The sequence below is a fragment of the Molossus molossus genome, unplaced genomic scaffold (assembly GCF_014108415.1).
Source record: "Molossus molossus isolate mMolMol1 unplaced genomic scaffold, mMolMol1.p scaffold_m16_p_12, whole genome shotgun sequence".
NCBI lineage: Eukaryota > Metazoa > Chordata > Mammalia > Chiroptera > Molossidae > Molossus > Molossus molossus.
In genome coordinates, this window is record NW_023425347.1 from 9,909,794 (window position 1) to 9,928,833 (window position 19,040).

A 19,040-nucleotide genomic window follows, 5' to 3' on the forward strand; every position below is an offset into this window, starting at 1 on the left:
GTTTATTTGATATATCCCGTTTATTGATTTGCACACGTATTACCAGCCTTGTATCCCTGGAATAAATCCTACTTGGTCATGGTGTATGATCTTTTTAATATATTGCTGGATCTAATTTGCTAATATTTTGTTGAAGAATGTAGCATCTAATAGGTTCATCAGGGATATTGGCTGGTAATTGTCTTTCTTTGTAGTGTCTTTATCTTTGTAGTGTTTTAGAATTAGGATAATACTGGCCTTGTTAAAAGAGCTTAGAAGTCTTCCTTCCTCTTGATATTTTTGCCGTAGTTTGAAAAAGATGGGTGTCAGTTCTTCTTTAAATATTTGGTAAAACTCACATGTGAAGCCTTCCAGTCTAGGACTTTGGATAGCTGGGAGATTTCCTCATTACTGCTTTAATTTCATTAGTTCTTATTGTTCTATTCAGATTTTCTGATTCTTCCTGATACGGTTTTTGAAGGTTGTATTTTTCTAGGAATTTATCCATTTCGTTCAGGTTGTCCAATTTGTTGGCATATAGTTGTTCATGTTATTTTCTTACAGTCCTTTGTAATTCTGTAATGTCAGTTGTTACTTCTCTTTCATTTCTGATTTTATTTATTTGGGTCCTCTCTCTTTGTTTCTTGATGAGTCTGGCTAAAGGTTCATCAGTCTTGTTTATCTTTTCAAAGAACCAGATCTTCATTTCATTGATCTTTTGTATTGTTTTCTCAGTCTCTATGTTTATTTCCTTCCTTTAACTTACTCTGGCTTTTCTTTTTATTCTCTTTCTAATTCTTTTAGTTGAAGAAGATTACATAGTTTATTAGAAACTTTATTTTATTTATTTTTTATCCTCACTTGAGGATATTTTTCCATTTTTTGTACAGATAGAGCGGGAGGGAGAGAGAGAGAGAAACATCGACGTAAAGGGACACATCGAGTGGCTGCCACCCGCACGACCAACCAGGGCCGGGGACAAACTGCAACTGAAGTACGTGCCCTTAGCGGGAACCGAACCCGGGTCTCTCGGGACCGCAGGCCGATGCTCTAACCGCTGAGCCTAACTGGCCAGGGCAGAAACTTTATTAAAGACTTTTTTGTTTCTTGGGGCAGGCCTGTAACGATACAAACTTCCCTTTCATGACTGCTTTTGCTGTGTTCCATATATTTTGGGTTGATGGAAGTTTTATACATATATACATACATGTATATTTTTTGTTGATTTTTTTAGAAAGAGGGGAGAGGAGAAGGAGAGAGAAACATTGATGTGAGAGTGGAACATAAATCAGCTGCCTCCTGCACAACCCCTGCTAGGGAGCGAACCTGCAATCTGGGCATGTGCTTCGACTGGGAATCAAATCCACAACATTTTGGTTCACAGGACGACACTCAACCACCTGAGCCATGCTGGCCAGGGCTGACGGATGTTTTTTTTTCTTCCTTAATCTCATTGGTAACCCATTCATTGTTTAATAACATACTGTTTAATCACCATGTATTAGAATATTTTTGAGGTTTTTTTTTTTTCTTTTAGTTGATTTGTAATTTGATGCCATTGTAATTTGATGCTTAATATGATTTGTCTTCTTGAATTTCTTAAGATTTATTTTTGTCTTAATATGTGGTCTGTCTTTGAGAATGTTTCATGTGTACTTGAGGAGATTATATATTTTGCAGTTTTGGGATAAAATGTTCTGTAAATAATCTATTTCATCCCTCTGATCTAGAGTTTTTTTTAAGGCCTCTGCTTCCTTGTTGACCTTCTTTTTTTTAATCGTCACCTGAGGATATTTTTCTGTTTATCTTCAGATAGAGTAGAAGGGAAGGGGAGAGAGAGAGAAACATCAATGTGAGAGAGACACATCAACTGGTTGCCTCCCACACAACCCCAACCAGGGCCAGGGACAACCGCAACCGAGGTACGTGCCCTTGTCCAGAATCAAACCCACGACTCTTTAGTCCATGGGCTGACAGTCTAACCACTGAGTCAAACCAGCCAGGGCCCCTGTTGACTTTTCTGTTTGGAAGATTTATCCACTGATGTCAGTGGGGTGTTAGAGTCCCCTACTATGATTGTATTGCTGTCAGTCACTCTCTTCAAGTCCACCAAGAGTTTTTTTTATATATTTAGTTTCTCCTATATTGGGTGCATACATGTTTACAAAAGTTGTATTTTCTTGTTGTATTGATCCCTTTAGTATTATGTAGTGACCCTTTTTTGTCTCTTGTTATGGTCTTTGTTTGGAAGTCTATTTTGTCAGATATGAGTATAGCTACTCTAGCTTTTTGTTTCATTTTCATGGAATAATTTTTTCTATTTCATTTTCCTTCTGTGTGAATCTTTTACTCTGAGATGGGTCTCTTTTAGACAGCATGTTTTCTTACCCATTCAGCTACCCTGTGTGTTTTGATTGGAGCATTTCTTCTTCTTAAATCAGTCCCTTTAACATTTCTTGCAATGCTGTTTGGTGGTAATATACTCCTTTAGTCTTTTTTTGTTTTTGTCTGAGAAACTCTCTGTTTTACCTTCAATTTTAAATGATATAGCCTTGCTGGATAGAATAGTCTTGGTTTCAGTCCCTTGCTTTTCATTACTTTGAATACTTCATGCCAATCCCTTCTTGCCTGAAGTAATTCTGATGAAAAATTGGCTTACAGTCTAATGGGAACTCCCTTGTCGGTAACTTTCTGTCTTTTGCTGCCTTTAAGATTCTTTCTTTGTCTTTAATGTTTGTTATTTTCATTATGATGTGTCTTGGTGTGAATCTTTTTGTGATCACCTTGATTGGGACTTGCTGTGCTGCCTGAACTTGTAACTTTCTCCTTTACCAGGTTAGAGAAGTTTTCTATTATTATTTCTTCAAACAGGTTTTCCATTCCTTGCTCACTTTCTTGTTCTTCTGTTACCCTGTGATGTGGATGTTAGTTTCATGTTGTCCCAAAGTTCCCTTAAGTTATCCTCCTGTTTTTTAATTATTTTTTATTTTTGCCACTCTTTTTGGGTATCTTATCTACCTTGTCTTCCAAATCCCTAATTTGATCCTCTGCTTCATTCAGTTACATTTTGATTCCTTCCAGTGTATTCTTGAACTCACAAGTGGTATTCTTTATTTCTGACTGTTTTTGTTCATGGTTTCTATTTCTTTTTTCATGCTGTTGTAGTTCCCACCAAGTTCCTTATAATTCCCACTAAGTTCCTTGAACAACCTTATAACCATTATTTGAACTCCATATCTGGTAAATTGCTTTCCCTCCATTTCATTTAGCAATTTTTCTGGAATCTTCTCCTTTTCTTTCATTTGGGGGTTCTTTGTCTCACCCTTTTAGCTGTCTCTTTTATGTTTGTCTCTATATTTTAGGTAGAACTGCAATGCCTTCTATTCTTCGTGAAGTGGCCTCATGTAGTAAGGGTCCTATGGGACTCAGTAGCAGTTTCCTTGATCTCCTGAGTGGGATACTCTGGGAATGTCCCTTGTGTGGGTTATGTGGGCCCTCCTGTTGTAATTGGGTCTTGATTGCCCTTGGCCCATTTGTGTGTGGGATCAACCCTCAGGCTGGCTGACTGTGAGGCTTAATTCTGACCATGTTGTGCAAGTTGTTGTACAAGTGCCATAGGAGAGAGATGAGATGGTGGGTCAAGGCAGTGAGTGAGGGTTGACTTCTGGTTGCAGTTGCAGCTTCCTTCCGCCCCTGGCCACTGAGCTTCAGGAAAGACCAGGAGGTGGTATCATTTCTGTCCCCACCACTTTCTGTGTACGGACCCATTTGAAGGCACACACATCTCACTACCTGTGTTCTAGTATAGGGGCAGCCTCTCAGCAAGGTTGGGAGGTTGCCGGACTTTGTCCTTGGTGAACTATAGCCAAGCCAGTACAGTTTTAACAGGAAGGTGTAGGCCAGGTTCAACAGTGCTGGTCAGCATGAGCCACATGAGTCCATTTCTAAATTTGCAGAAGTGACAGTTCCATAGAACCCCATTGCCTCAAAGAAAATGTTAGGCTTTTTCTGACTCTCATATAAAGTCTACATACATAGTCTCATATAAAGCCTAGAAATCCTGTTTCTGTGGAAGGAAGCCACCAGGAAAACTTATTGGAGAGTAAAGGAAAGTGTGGCTTTTTAAAATAAGAAATGACCCTGAGAAGCAAGGTTATTTTGGGGGTAGATGGGGCTAATCCAAAGCCAGTGGGGTTTGTTCTGGTGAAAGGCTACTCCCTATGCACAGTGCCCCTTCTTTTATGTTGCTGGGATCATTCTTATTGTGCTAGTCCAATTAAAAATGGAGTTAAGGGTTAGTATTTCTTAAATACCCAAACAGTTCTCACTTGTTATTAGCATACTGGCATGTGTATTCTGCAAGAACCTCCTTTTCCCAAGAAGGCTGGAGCCTCCAGTCTATCTCCACTCATTTTGCCTTTGTTACCTCACCCTTCACCCCAAAGTCATGTGGGCTTCCAGCTTGTATCTACACAGGGTTGTTCCTCATGTGATCTATTTTTAGTTAGGGAAATCATTATTGTCAGCCATCGCCTAAATATCAGTGTCCACCCACCTGCAGTTGTTTTTCTCTGTTCCTTAAAACAGCATTTTAACAAATTCTTGATTTGAACATTGATTTTTTTTTAATTGAACAGCCTTAATGTCTTCCTTGAATCCTAGAATCTGGCTTTTACTCTTATCACTCTAGTGAAACAAGTTGCCCGAGTTTATTAGTTACTTCTAATCTCCCCCCACCCCTACCTCCCATACCCCCATTACCTCTTCTCCATTCTTCTTTACCTCTGTGGTACATGCCACTACTAACATATCCTGTTGCCATGGCATTCTCTCCTTCCTTTTGCAAAGCCTATTCTTGCCTTCTCTATTGTCTCGGGCCCTGCACATGGCTCTCCCCAATATTCCCCAGCAGGCTCTGTCCTTACTCTTTGGTGTTCCTATTCTCAATTCAACCATCGTTTCTGGGCACCAATTCCCAGGTACCTACCTCCAACCCTGACTTCTCCTGCCCCCTCTTTTGGGCTTAGTAGCATCTTCATTCACCTAAATAATAATCATGAATAAAGTTAAATTTATCACCCTCTCGTCTCTCTTCAGCTACATCAAACTCTTCTCTGGGCATCCCTGTCTCCTAGGCACTGAGGCTCAACGGTTCATAATCTATGATCCATACCACTTGTGTTCTATAAGTTATCTGGTCATATCAACTCTAGCTCCAAATTGGACTGGATTGAGGAATGATGGACAGAGGGGGACGTGGAGAAAGCAAGTATAGTCCAGGTCAGGCTGTGATGGGCATGAGAATAGAGGGTATGCTGAGAAAAAGTGCAGATTAGAGGGTATCTGAGATTAGAGGAGATTGGAGAACATTTTTTAACACAGATAGGGGGAATGATCTGAGAGAGGAGAGGTTGAAGGTGAAAAGAGAAAAAGTCCCCAGAAGGATTCAGCCTGTCTTGCTGGTATGGTGATAGCTTATCAGATCCTCTTTCCATTACACATACTACAGGTTACAAATCCTTTAGAAACCTGTGCGAGCCCGGCTGGTGTGGCTCAGTGGTTGAGTGTCAGCCAGTGCACCAAGAGGTTGCCAGTTTGGTTCCTGGTCAGGTCACATGCCCAGGTTGTGGGCCAAATCCCTAGTGGAGGGCATGCAGGAGGTTGCTAGTCAGTGTTCTCTCATCATCAATGTTTCTGTCTCTCTCTCAAATCAATAAAGGAAAATAAGTAAATAAAAATTATTAAAGGTAATTTCTTATAATTAAAAAAAAAAGAAGAAAGAAACCTATCCTATAGATTTTCCAGCATTGGAATAACATAAGCCAAGGTTATGTATCACAGCATTTTGATATCAAAAAATTTTTGAATATTAGTGTTTATTGCCATGTGGATTGGTAAAAGGAATTCTAGGACATTTATTCAATTGACTCCTCTACAGCTTTAGAAAAGAATAAGGAAATTATGATCTGATAGACAACAGTTTCTAAGATATATCAAATGAATAAAAAAGCAAGATAGGGCCCTGGCCAGTTTGGCTCAGCGGTTAGAGCATTGGCCTGCAGTCCGGAGAGATCCGGGTTCGTTTCCCGCTCAGGGCACATTCCTTTGATGCAGTTTGTCCCTGGCCCTGGTTGGGTCGTGTGGGTGGCAACCACTCATTGTGTCCCTTTGACGTAGATGTTTCTCTCTCTCTTTCTCCCTCCCACTCTATCTGAACAAAAAATCAAAAAATGTCCTCAGGTGAGGATAAAAAAAAAGCAAGATAGGAAAAAACACTATGTCTGTGTACTACCATTTGTGTTTTTTAAAGGGAGGGATGAAGACATGTATATATTTTTATTTTTTTATACATACTGTAAGCCAAAATTCCCCAAGAGATATGGAAAAGGGGAGACTTTTTTTCAGATGAAATAGTGAACTGGGAAAATAAAGCATCCAGTTAAAACTGAGAGTGCACTCCACTGAGACAAAGGGAAGGCTGCCTTTTTTGTTTGTTTTTGTTTTTTGTTCTGTTAATCTTCACCTGATGATATTTTTCCATTGATTTTTTTTTTTTTTTTTTTTTTTTAAATAGAGTGGAAGGGAGGGAGGGGGGGAGAGAGACACATCAATTGGTTGCCTCCCACATGATCTTGACCAGGGCTGGGGATCAATCCTGCAATCCAGGTAAATGCCCTTGACCAGGAATCAAACTGTGACCCTTCAGTCCACAGGTTGATTTTCTAACTGCTGGGCCAAACCAGCCAGGTTGGGAGCCTTTTATAGACGAAGTTCCCATCCACGTTCCCAATTGGTCTAATTTTGTGCAAATGGGTTCCCAAATTTCTACAGTTCAGATTGATCCAAATTATGCTGTTCTTATTGGTCATTATGAATGTAAATAAGGATATAATTATCAAGTTCTGATTGGACAGGGTGGGTCTCAGTCCATTGATAGACAAAATTTCCTGCAGTGGGTGACTCAGACAGACTACCCAAGCAGGACATAGGATCAGAAGCCAAGAGTTCAGTCTTAGGATCTTCCCAATATACAGGGTACAGGGGGAGCCCCCTTGTCATCAAATGGTTGCTAGACTCTTTATTTTTTATAAAATTTGGACCTTCATTCTATCTCAACAGATAAATTCCTTCTTGGGGTTCATATCAAATGAATTTTTTTTTCTCAGGGTCCATCATTCATAAAGATTCTTGAAGAGTACCTAGAAACCAGACACAACTGGCTGCTGGAGATTAGAGGTCCTGGGCAGATGGCACGCTGCGAGAGACCATTCACTAATACAATTTAAAAATTTTAGACTCTTTAACTAAAGTATTTCTTCTGCCAGTTGAGTGAAAGTCAGATTATTTTGCCTAGAGGTTATTTGACTTCTCGAAACGTCCCTTTGTGAGTCTTCTCTGGTGGCCTTGGCTTATTTTCTTTCACGTTAGAGGAAATGTTTCCAACTCATATTTTATCATGATCTTTCCCTCAGAGAACGTCTACATTGCTAATTTTATTAAGCTTGATCCAGTTTTCTTATATTTCTTTCTCCTCCTCTACCCAAAGGCTCTGTATACTCATTACCAAGTTAGATAATATATAGACAAATCATATAAATAGGAAAATAATTATGTACCTAATACTTGAATTCTTTTTTTAATTAATTTATTTTTGTTACAGATATTTCTCCTTTTTCCCCCCACTGACTCCCTCCTCCCTATCCCTTCCCACCCCGTCCCCAGCTTTGTTGTCTATGTCCATCATTTATGCATACATGCATATAAGTTCTGTGGTTTATCCCTCCCCCCTTTGAGGAATGTCAGTCTGTACCCTACTTCTATGTCTCTGGGTCTGTTTTGTTCATTAGTTTGTTTAGTTCATTATATTCCACAAATAAGTGAGATCACGTGGTATTTGTCTTTCTCTGCTTGGCTTCTTTGGCTTAGGATAATGCTTTCCAGGTCCCTCCATGTCGTCTCAAAGGAAAGAGATCTTTCTTTCTTACAGCTGCATAGTATTCCATTGTGTACATGTACCACAGCTTTTTTATTCACTCGTCTACTGATGGACACTTGGGCTTTTTCCGGATCTTAGCTATTGTAAATAGTGCTGCTGTAAACAAGGGGGTACATATATTCTCTCTGATTGGTGTTTCAGGCTTCTTAGGGCATATTCCTAGAAGTGGGATCACTGGGTCAAATGGAAGTTCAATTTTTAATTTTCTGAGGTAACACCATATTGTTTTCCATAGTGGCTGCACCAGTCTGCATTCCCACCAGCAGTGTACTAGAGTCCCCTTTTCTCTACACCCTCGCCAACACTTGTTTGATGATTTCTAGATGGCAGCCATTCTGACAGGTGTGAGGTGATACCTCATTGTTGTTTTAATTTGCATCTCTCTGATGATTAGTGACACTGAGCATTTTTTCATATGTCTCTTGGCCCTCTGTATGTCCTATTTGGAGAGGTGTCTCTTTAGGTCCTCTGCCCATTTTTTAATTGGGTTTTTTGTCTTCCTTTTGTTGAGTTGTGTCAGTACTCTATATATTTTGGAAATTAACCCCTTATCTGATGTATCATTGGCAATTATGTTCTCCCATATAGTGGGTTCCCTTTTCATTTTGATGGTTGTTTCTTCTGCTATGCAGAAACTTTTTAGTTTGATATAGTCCCATGTGTTCATTTTTTTTCTTTGCTTCTGTTGCCTTAGGTGATGTATCATTGAAAATTTTGCAGCACATAATGTCTAAAATTTTGTTGCCTGCTTTTTCTTCTAGGATTTTTATGGAATCACTAGTCACATATAAGTCTTTTTTTCATTTTCAGTTTATTCTTGCGTATGGTGTAAGTTGGTGGTCTAACTTCATTTTTTTGCATGTAGCTGTCCAATTTTCCCAACACCATTTATTAAAGAGGCTGTCTTTGCTCCACTGTATGCTCTTGCCACCTTTGTCAAATACTAATTGAGCATATTATCCTGGGTCACTTTCTGGGTTCTCTATTCTGTTCCATTTTACTTGAATTCTTATCCTGACATTTCTTTGTAGTCTAGGAAAGTATTAAATAAAACCCTTGACTTTATCATAATAAATGTTGAATTCAGGGGACAGTATCTTTAAAACGGATTGAAAAACAGCAACCAGGTTTGATGTTGAGGAGCTGACACAGGAGGGGAACATTGGCGGAACATTTTTTTGTGGCAGGAAAGAGAGCTATCTTTTGCTATTAAAAGGCATTTGAAAATGTAGTAGAGCTAGGACCCTTGGACAGACATCATAAGTAGTCACATCCCTGGGCATTAGAAGGAACTCCTGAGTATCTCAAGTGCCCCACTTAGGGGTGGTGGTCTGCAGTGGTGACTGTGGCACCACTTGGTAGGACAGCCCCTCAGCAATGGATGGTTGCATCGTGTGTCTGCACGATCTTTCATTCAGAAAATGAAATGGCAGATAACCTCAGTTCTAATAGTAAGATATTTTCTTGGATCAATTTCCTTTTTTCTTTCAACTTCTCTCAAGCCTGAAATAGGTACTATTCATGAGGCCCATTCTCTCTTAATTTTATTCTTCAAAAGTCTTAAAAATTTTGTTGCTGATTTTCAGCAAGTACCTTTCCATCTGTATTTTTTTAGGCAAAATAAGCAAGAGGGTTATTTCCTTGTCAGACTTTGATGAAAAACAAATACCTTTAAAAGTAGACTTTCCAAAGGTTCTCATTTTAATGTTCTTGCATTAAAACATTAAATCTCGAGTTTTTAAGGAACATTTTTACCTAATTCAGAGACGACACTGGGGAGTGAAATTGGTAGCAGGATATCACAGACCACTGTGATTTCAAACTCTTGGCAGGTACATCTCCATTTATGGATGCATTAACAGCCAATGGAACAACCAGCATACAGACATCTGTTACAGGAGTAACAGCCGGGAAAAGGAAATTTATTGACGACAGAAGAGACCAGCCTTTTGACAAGCGGTTGCGTTTCAGTGTGAGGCAAACAGAAAGTGCCTACAGATACAGAGATATTGTCGTCAGGAAGCAGGATGGCTTCACCCACATCTTGTTATCAACAAAATCATCAGAGAATAACTCACTAAATCCAGAGGTGAGAAATGTTCCTTGGGCCGATTTGTGCGTCCTTTTTCTCCAAGCCCTGTTTCCCAGGCCTGCTCAGCCAAATTGGCACTTTTTGTGCTTTTTCTAACTCTCCTTCTGGGCCGTTTCATAGTAACCACCAGGAGATAGGAAGCACAGGTGAAGTGTGACAGTCTTGGTCCATATAACACTCATGACTGCAGTGAAGTTGGGACAGTATGCGTGTGTCTAGTGTTTGTCTTCATTGTCAAGGGTGTAGGCTGGGACAGGAACCAGAGTTCTGAATGGAGGAGATGGTAATTGTGCTTCCGGGTTATGAGCTCTTAACCTGGGAGTGCGCGGGGTCTCCGGGAGATTCCAGCCTCCCTGAAGTTACATGTAGAATGTGTGTGTGCACATTCTCTTCTTTAGCTTTCATCAGATTCTCAAAGGGTTCTTCATTCGAACAAGACTAAAATACTCTGGGTTCCAGCCCCTTCAGAATATTTTACCATCATTCCCAGTCAATCTTCAACATGGAAGTGGAACTTCCATCTCCAGTGAATTCAACACATGTTCATTGCTAGTAGTACCTGGTAAACTTAGCTTTCAAGGATCAAGGGAAACTAATGCTTGCAAAGGTTTAATTCTTTGACGCATCTAAAATCAGAAGTATTTTAACGTGCACTGTACCTTTATGTTCTGGTAATTGTTTGTTTTCCACTTGTGAACAGCTAGATCAAGTTTTCCCAAACAAGAAAACCAAACTACATCAAGTTTGTATTTCAGGCCAGGGTCATATGACAAATCAGTTCAGGGCTGGTTCCCAGTCCATTTTTAGACTGCAGAGCCCCTTCATTGGTTATTAGTTAATGCTGCAGAGATCATTCCAGATGGCTTTGTGCCCTTCAGCAGACCTCCATGTTCATATACTTGGCATCTAATACGCTTAAGCACCAGGCTGTTGGGATTTCTGTTTCAAGTGCGGCAGGCTGGTGTTCCACAATGACAAAAACCCCAGGGAACTGAACTAGTTTCTTGCAACTAGTTGAACGTGCCACCTGCTGTCTAAAGAGTAGAAATACCAAGTGGGTAAAATATGTAACTCGCCTTATCTTCTGAGAGCCACAGTGACTAGAATGTTAAGGTAACTTAGAGTCGCATGTCTTTCTAACTACACTCTGTTCATAATTAGTTATGTAATTATACTCTCTGGTTACAGAAATAAGAAATTTGTGAGTTATTTCAAGTTGGTAAATACAAGGAACAATATTAGGCTATAAATGTACTTTCTGTAGATCCAGATTATTCCATAATGAATTGCTTTTAGGATTCTGTATTGAAAATACCCTTTGCCACTTTAACTTTTGGTGACTTTCAGGTAATGAAAGAAGTCCAGAGTGCCCTGAGCACGGCCGCTGCCGATGACAGCAAGCTCGTGCTGCTCAGTGCAGTGGGCAGCGTCTTCTGCTGTGGTCTCGACTTCATTTATTTTATACGGCGTTTAACAGATGACAGAAAACGAGAAAGCACTAAAATGGCGGAAGCTATCAGGTATGCATGAATGGTATTTTTAAAAACATTGGTTGGAATGTTTTGCTTTTAGTCTACCAGTAGCTGATAGAACAGGCTTAAACAAGCTTGTAAATGAGATGTAAGTCTCCTCCACTGAGAGACACGAGTAGTAAAGTTAATTAATTTACCTCTTTTCTATGAGCCTAGCATAAATTACTACTTGCCTTGAGCATATAACTGATTTCAAGGCTGGCTCAAACCCAGTGAAGTTCTTAGGGAATGTTTAATTGTTAGAGTATATAAGAGCATATAGCCACATGATTTGTAACATGAGTATGTTCTGTCTTCACCCCTTAAATAAAGATTCACTCTTTCACATAATAACTTACCATTTGCCTGACTCTAAAATAAATTGGCTAGGTTTTATGATGAGATAGTTTCATAACATCACATGAAAAAAAATTTTTTTTTAGTACAAGCAGTACACATTCTTGTTCAAATTCATCCTGAGTTTTCACTAAAAACTATATAACACAGAGTAAAAAGTAAGTTTCCTCTCTTTCACCTCCCAACCACAAGTCATTTGTATGTCTTCCCCAATCTTTTTCTAAACATTTTCAAATATGTATTCCTTACACACATACAAATAATAAAGCTTTATTTTTAGCTCTGTTAAATAAATGGAATTATTCAGTGTTGTTTTGCTTTTTTCATTTAACTATATGACTTGGGATATTTCTATTTTCTCTGTTTTTGGATTTTTCTACTGCTATATAATAACAGTCGAAAAAACTTTTCCTAGAACCACATAATTCTGCTATAAGCATGTCCAGGTGTACATATTTTGTTTATATCCCTTATTTTTCATGCTAATCACTATATGTATAAATTAAAGTATCTAATTTTTCAGAGATTGTGTTTATTTAAAGTGAATGAAATCCAGTCACCAACCAGAAAGACCATTGTATTTCCCTACACACCTCTCTAAAATGACATATCCTTAAGTGACTCCTAAGGAACCTTTGTAATTTACAGAAAGATGAAAACTTAGAGTCACAGATTTGCAAAATGTCAGTAAAGTTGATTGGATCTTCTCCAAAATTCCTAGGTATTCGGTGAGTTGAAGTTGAGCCTCTTTTGGTAATTATAAGGCTCCAGGTGGCTGAGACCCTAAGCGCAGTGACCTTGGGAGCACAGCTTTGTGGTCCCCTAAACTGTTGACAGGTGCATGTCAGGATTGGTGGAGGTGCTTTTTTCTGTTTTGGTGGGTCTGGAGTTGTAGGGGGCATTTCTCTCTAACAGATCTCCGCACCTTGGGCATTGCTTTGGCCTTTTATGATATTTTTAATGATTTTCAAAATTATTTGTTTTCTCATACAATATATACATTCTTCCAGGGCATTATCTATTCCTTAATTTTTTTTTAACATTACCATTTTTAAGCTATTATATAGTAGTTGTTTTGAAAAATAGTTTGAAGTTTTATAATTTCATCTTAACTATTATTTCTAGTCTCCTAAATAATTTCAAATTTGTAGAATGCTAGGTGGGACCATCATCCGGCTATTTGGTTTGGAATTAAACTGCTTAACCATTCACATGATTCCTTCACAGATTTTTCGTTCCCCTAAGACAACTTTAGATATTCCTAATTATTAGGTCTATTCCATCCTTTCAGGATGAACTTAATTTTCATTTTTCTGGTACAAGACATTATACCTCAGATGGTGACTATATGTTTTCTATAAGAGCACGCTGACTTTACACATAATACTGTGATTTGGGGAGATCTGCTGTGATAAGAAAATAGAATTTGCTAGCCAATGCCTTCTCAGTCCTGGCTCACTTCACCCCGTAGGCATTTGCCAAAGCACCATTCTAAATCTTGTTGATACCTCAACCCTAATTCCAGCTCATTCCTCCAGTGTTGAATTGTCCTTGACAGTACCTAAGACTTGTATTGCTAGAATTAGAAAAACGCAGAGGAAAGCTAGATCAGAGAGATCTCATTTGTTAAACTTCTAGGGAACTTGAAATGTTTATTTTCATCAGCTACCGATTCCCCTTTTTTTTCCTCCTAACCTTCCCACTCCCATGGCACTCCTCCCCACAAAAACTGAATTAGTATTCTAGGAAAAGCCAAATCCTGCTTTAGGGAAACTTACTTGGTTCTTCTTTAAATGAATATAATTTTGTCTGTGTGACTTTTTCTTAATGTGCACTGGCAGGATCATAAATATAATTAGTTACACCAGATTCACTTAATTTTACTCTTGCTCATTTGCATTTAAATTAAGTTTTATATGTATAAGATTGTCTTACACACATAAAGCTATTGCTATATATATTTTTTGTTTCTGTGGTATATTACCTTGATTTCTTAAAACTTTGGGGCAAAGAATGTCATTGTAGCAAGTTTCCAAAAGAAAAGTAGGAAATAAGATAAGATTTAAACATTGCCTTTGTTAGGAATCTGTTGCTGCTAATTCTGTTATCAGAATTGTTGGTGATAACCAGTTTGCAAATAAATTGTAATAAAAATATTTAGTACATTAGTGGTAAAATCATTACAAATTATTTTAAAAAGTTAGGCTTTCAGAGTCCTCGGGAACTGGAAGACCAGGACCCTTCTCTCACCAGAGGAAGGCGTCTTCCACTACCACAGAGGGAGACGAAGGGGTCTGGGAAGAGAACAAAGCCAACAAGTAAACTTGCCCCTAGAACCTGACCTCTTCCCCATCCAGTCCTGTTCTACAGATTCACAATGAGGGGAGAGCCCAGCTCAGACAGGGCAGTGAACTATTAAAACTTCAGATCTGGTGGCTTCATTTTCCCCAAACAATTCTTAGAGTAATTGCTTTTATGTGATTTTTTCTAACTTTTTGATGACGTCTGTGAAGTAGTAAATGTTCTTCAAAAGAATGGATAGAATTTTGATTTTGTTTAATTATAAGTCTTTTAAAACTCCATTTGTGGCTATTATAATCTCTTTACTGCCAAACCCGGCACATCCTTTAAATGAATTTGCAAAATAATTCAAAGGAAACTGAATTTTAAATTTAGTATGTTGCATTAAGCTGAGCACATTTGAACATTCATGTGTTTTGATTTTGTTTTAAAATAATTTGCAAAAACGAGAACAGGTTCCTTTTGTATGCCGGGCTCCTGAGAGCTTCATCCCTAGGCCTGAAGGCAGCTCCCTCTCCCCACCTCTGGTAGTGGGGTGGCTTGATGGGCAGCACACCTGACTAAGCTTGTGTCACTCTATGAAGTGAATACTTACCAGAAAAGCATTTTATAAAGTTTTGTCTTGTTTTTGTGTTTTTAAGCAAAACCAATTTCTCTGTGGACCATGCTCATTTCTAGCATCTCAGAGCTTATACTCCAGGATGGCATGTGGTGTTCCCTGAAAAGGGAAAATGGTCTTCACTCTAAAGCAGCAGTTCTCAACCTGTGGGCCGTGACCCCTTCGGGAGTCAAAGAACCCTTTCACAGGGGTTGCCTAAGACATAACAGTAGTAAAATTACAGTTATAAAGTAGCAACAAAAATAATTTTATGGTTGGGGGTCACTACCACATGAACTGTATTAAAGGGTCGCAGCATTAGGAAGGTTGAGAACCACGGCTCTAAAAGGTGCTGGTTAATTCATACTCTTCTTAGAAACAGCAGTGGCTTTCAGATTAAGTTATTATTCCAGGCAAAAATAAAATAAAATTATCTAAGAGGGGGTGAGGGGTGGTGTTCAGTCTAAAAATATTTACCCAGCTTGTTAAAAATACAAGTTTTGATTTTGCAATATTTATTTTAGAAGCAAACTTTTCTTTTACCCAAACATATAAGATGAGAGAAAACACTGCTACATGGAATAATTAATTTCTTTTACCACTTCTGTTTAGAATTCATTACACTATTTTGATCATTTTTTCTGTGTTAATCTACCGTCCCATTAGTAGTTTCCAGATGTTCATATGAGGCAGTTGAAAGTGAAGGGACATACTTTGAAAATCTCTGCTTTGTATCATGGAGATAAATTCAGCAGATACCTTGTCAAGAATCATCAGTAACTGAACATAGAAAATGTATTTCCATCATGTATACTGACCCAAATCCTCAAAAGGTGGTATAACTGAGTATCTTCATGTAGATTATCTATGGTTATTTCAAGGACCTATTTAAAAGGTAGTTTGGCTCTCTTTGTATCATTAAAATCAGTTTGCTCTTTCCACCAGTGCCTCAGGCTCTCTCATTTAGGAAGTCTTAGTGCAACTCTTTCATTGGAATGAGTTTATTTTCACTTAATGTAAAGTTCCAGCAAACTTTGGGGGACCTTGGGAGCCAAGCTGAGGTCTATGACTGTGGGGAACCTTTGAGAATGGTTCCTGGAGCTAGGCTTGCAAGCTGCCAAATTCTGCAGTCCCCCATTTCCCCTGTTCTATACCTACACACATACACACCTCCAGTTTGCCCTCCAAAGGAAATACATGACCCTTCATGTAAGTTGGGAGGAGGTATTATGTAAGATGCCAAATCATGACTTTCAGAGATAATCTAAAACAGTTTGCTCTAGCTTTTAAATTGCAAAATGGTAGAGAATACCCAGTTATTTTCAGTACCAAAAATAAGGGTCAGATTTAGAATTTAGAATTCTGTGATTCAGATCTGGAACGCAGACTGCCTTAAAGGAATTATCGGGTATTTATTTTGGTGTGTATTTTTTCTTTTCTTCACCGTGTTTTAAAGCATAACAAAAAGCACTCTCTGAGCATAAAATGAGGTTCTAGTGGTGAATAGAAGATGCACATTCCCAGTGCGGTGCGGCGCCAACATACCCTAAATTGGAAAGCGCCCTTCTATTCCAGCCTGATCCTGAAACAAACCTAAAAATAATCTTGGCTCAGTTTTATAAAAATCCACATCCTCTGTGAAGGCCACCCTACCCCTCGTCTCACTCCCCTTTGAAATCCTGCTAAAATTATATTTTGCATCATAATGGAATTCAAAATGGTGTGTGTGGTTTCTGTTCTTCTTGTTTGGATCTCATATTTTAAACCAGCCTGTATAAACTTCTGGTCTCTATATCCCCCAAGGCATTCAGTCTGGTTCTATATAAATTCGGGAAATATCTGCTGTTTCCAAATAATCAGTGAACTGTCTAAAATCAGATATCAAGCCCTAGCTGGTTTGGTTCAGTGGTTAGAGCATTGGCCCGCAGACTGAAGGGCCTTAGGTTCGATTCCTGGTCAAGGGCACATACCTGGGTTGCAAGTTCAATCTCCAGCCCCAGTTGTGGTCATTCAAGAAACAACCAGTTGATGTGTCTCTCTCACATCTCTCTCTCTCTCTCTCTCTCTCTCTCTCTCTCTCTCTCTCTCTCTCTCCCCCTCCCCCCTCCCTCCCCCTTTTCCTCTTCCCCCTTCTTCTTTCCCCCCACTCCCCACACTCTTCCTCTCCCAACCCCATGGTTCCTCACCCCAATCCTCTAGTCTTTGTTCAGAACTGGGCATTGTTAATATTATGCCCTGTGACGGGTTTTCTCTCAGAGAGCATCTAGATTTGTCTCCTGAAGCTCATGGTGTTTATTGGGCTTCTTAATGTCTTAAAGGGAAGGAAAGCTGAGCAAAAAGACATATTGGTCGTAGAGCCCATGAGCCACTGCAAATGCAAGAGCAGCCTCTGGCTGTATGTTACCTGTAATCCTCACATAGGTCCTGTGGCAACAGCCACTTTGGCATGGCAGCCAGTGTATTGTAAAGTCTTTGTAACACACAGTAAATAAATCTGTGCTGCACAACTTCTGAAGGAAGTCCTTCAGCAAATCTTTGCTCATAATTTCTACAGAGTTTATATCTTAGTAAATTGAATTCCATAATAGTGGGGGTTTTTGTTGCTCAAATACATAATATTTTTAGTAATTCCCCATTTATTTTTTATTTTAGAAACTTCGTGAATACTTTCATTCAGTTTAAGAAGCCTATTATTGTAGCAGTAAATGGCCCAGCCATTGGACTAGGAGCATCCATATTGCCTCTTTGTGATGTGGTTTGGGCCAATGAAAAGGCTTGGTTTCAAACACCCTATACTACCTTCGGACAGAGTCCAGATGGCTGTTCCACCGTTATGTTTCCCAAGATTATGGGAGGAGCATCTGTGAGTACCTCTTTTTAAAAAATAATTCTAGAAAACTTCCTGAAGAAATCTAGTTTGGTTATTGGTTTTCTAAATATATACAGGGTGTCATTCCGTAGGGACTTTTCATCAAATACACTTGCAATTCAGTTCTTGTTCTCATTAACTTGTATTCTTAATTCATGAAATCAGATTTTCATATTGGTTTATGGAATATTTATTGACATTCTTGTATATGATTTCCTAGAAAAGAACCTCATTCAGTGAGGAATCTGTATCTCTACATAGTTAACACGGATAACTAGTATTAGTGAATACCCAGTTTGTAGCCAATACAGCAAAGTTTGCAATCGAATGGTCTTTTTTTGCTTAATAACCTAAAAGCCACACTCTTACATGAAAAGAAGTCACACATGTCTAACTTAAAATCAGAAGCTTCAAATGATTAAGCTTAGTGAGGAAGGCTGTTGAAAGCCGAGACAGGCCCAAAGCTAGGCCTCTTGCACCAGTTAGCCAAGTTGTGAATGCAGTGAGAACGTTCTAGAAGGATACTTAAAAATGCAGCTCCAGTGAACATACAAATGATAAAAAAGTAAAACAGCCTTATTGCCGATATGTAGGAAGTTTTAGTGGTCTGGGTAGAAGATGAAACCAGCCTTAACATCCTTTAAGCCAAAGCCTAATCTAGAGCAAAACCCTAATTCTATGGAGGCTGAGCGAGGTGAGGACGCTGCAGAAGAAAAGTTTGAAGCTAGCAGAGGTTGGTTCATGGGGTTTAAGGAAAGACGCCGTCTCCTTAAAGTACAAGGCGAAGGAGCAGGTGCTGAAGTAGAAGCTGCAGCAAGTTATCCGGAAGATCCAGCTGAGCCAGTTAATGGAGGCGGCCACACACTGTCCAGATTTTCATTGCAGGTGAAACAGCTTCTTATTGGAGGAAGATGCTATCTAGGGCTTTCATAGCTAGAGAGGAGAAGTCAGTGTCTGGTTTCAAAGGACAGGCTGGCTCTCTTGTTAGGGGTTAAGGCAGCTACTGACTAAGTTGAAGCCAGTGTTCGTGTACCATTTCAAAAATTCCAGGGCCCTTAAGAATTGTGCTTAACCTACTCTGCCTGTGCTCTGTATGTACATGGAACACGAAGCCTGGATACCACAGGGTGTGCTGAATATTTCAAGCCCACTGTTGAGACCTCCTGCTCAGAAAAAAAGATTTCTTTCAAAATATTACTGCTCATTAACAATGCACCTGGCCACCCAAAAGCTCCAGTGGAGATGTACAATGAAGTTAATGTTGTTTTCATTTCTGTAACACAACATTCATTCTGTAGCCCATGGACTAAGGAGTAATTTTGGTTTTCAAGTCTTAC

General features: G+C 39.1%; 1 protein-coding gene across 9 annotated transcripts in view; it reads left to right on the plus strand.

The window, feature by feature from the left end:
* Positions 1 to 19,040, plus strand: part of CDYL (chromodomain Y like) — a 243,172-nt gene that overhangs the window by 167,541 nt on the left and 56,591 nt on the right. For all 9 annotated transcript variants that reach the window (XM_036257545.1, XM_036257540.1, XM_036257539.1 and 6 more), the window contains 3 exons: positions 9,808 to 10,064; positions 11,415 to 11,587; positions 17,487 to 17,697. In XM_036257545.1, coding sequence (XP_036113438.1) covers positions 9,822 to 10,064; positions 11,415 to 11,587; positions 17,487 to 17,697 — 627 coding nt within the window. In that variant the 5' untranslated portion in view covers positions 9,808 to 9,821. The remainder of the gene's footprint in view (positions 1 to 9,807; positions 10,065 to 11,414; positions 11,588 to 17,486; positions 17,698 to 19,040) is intronic.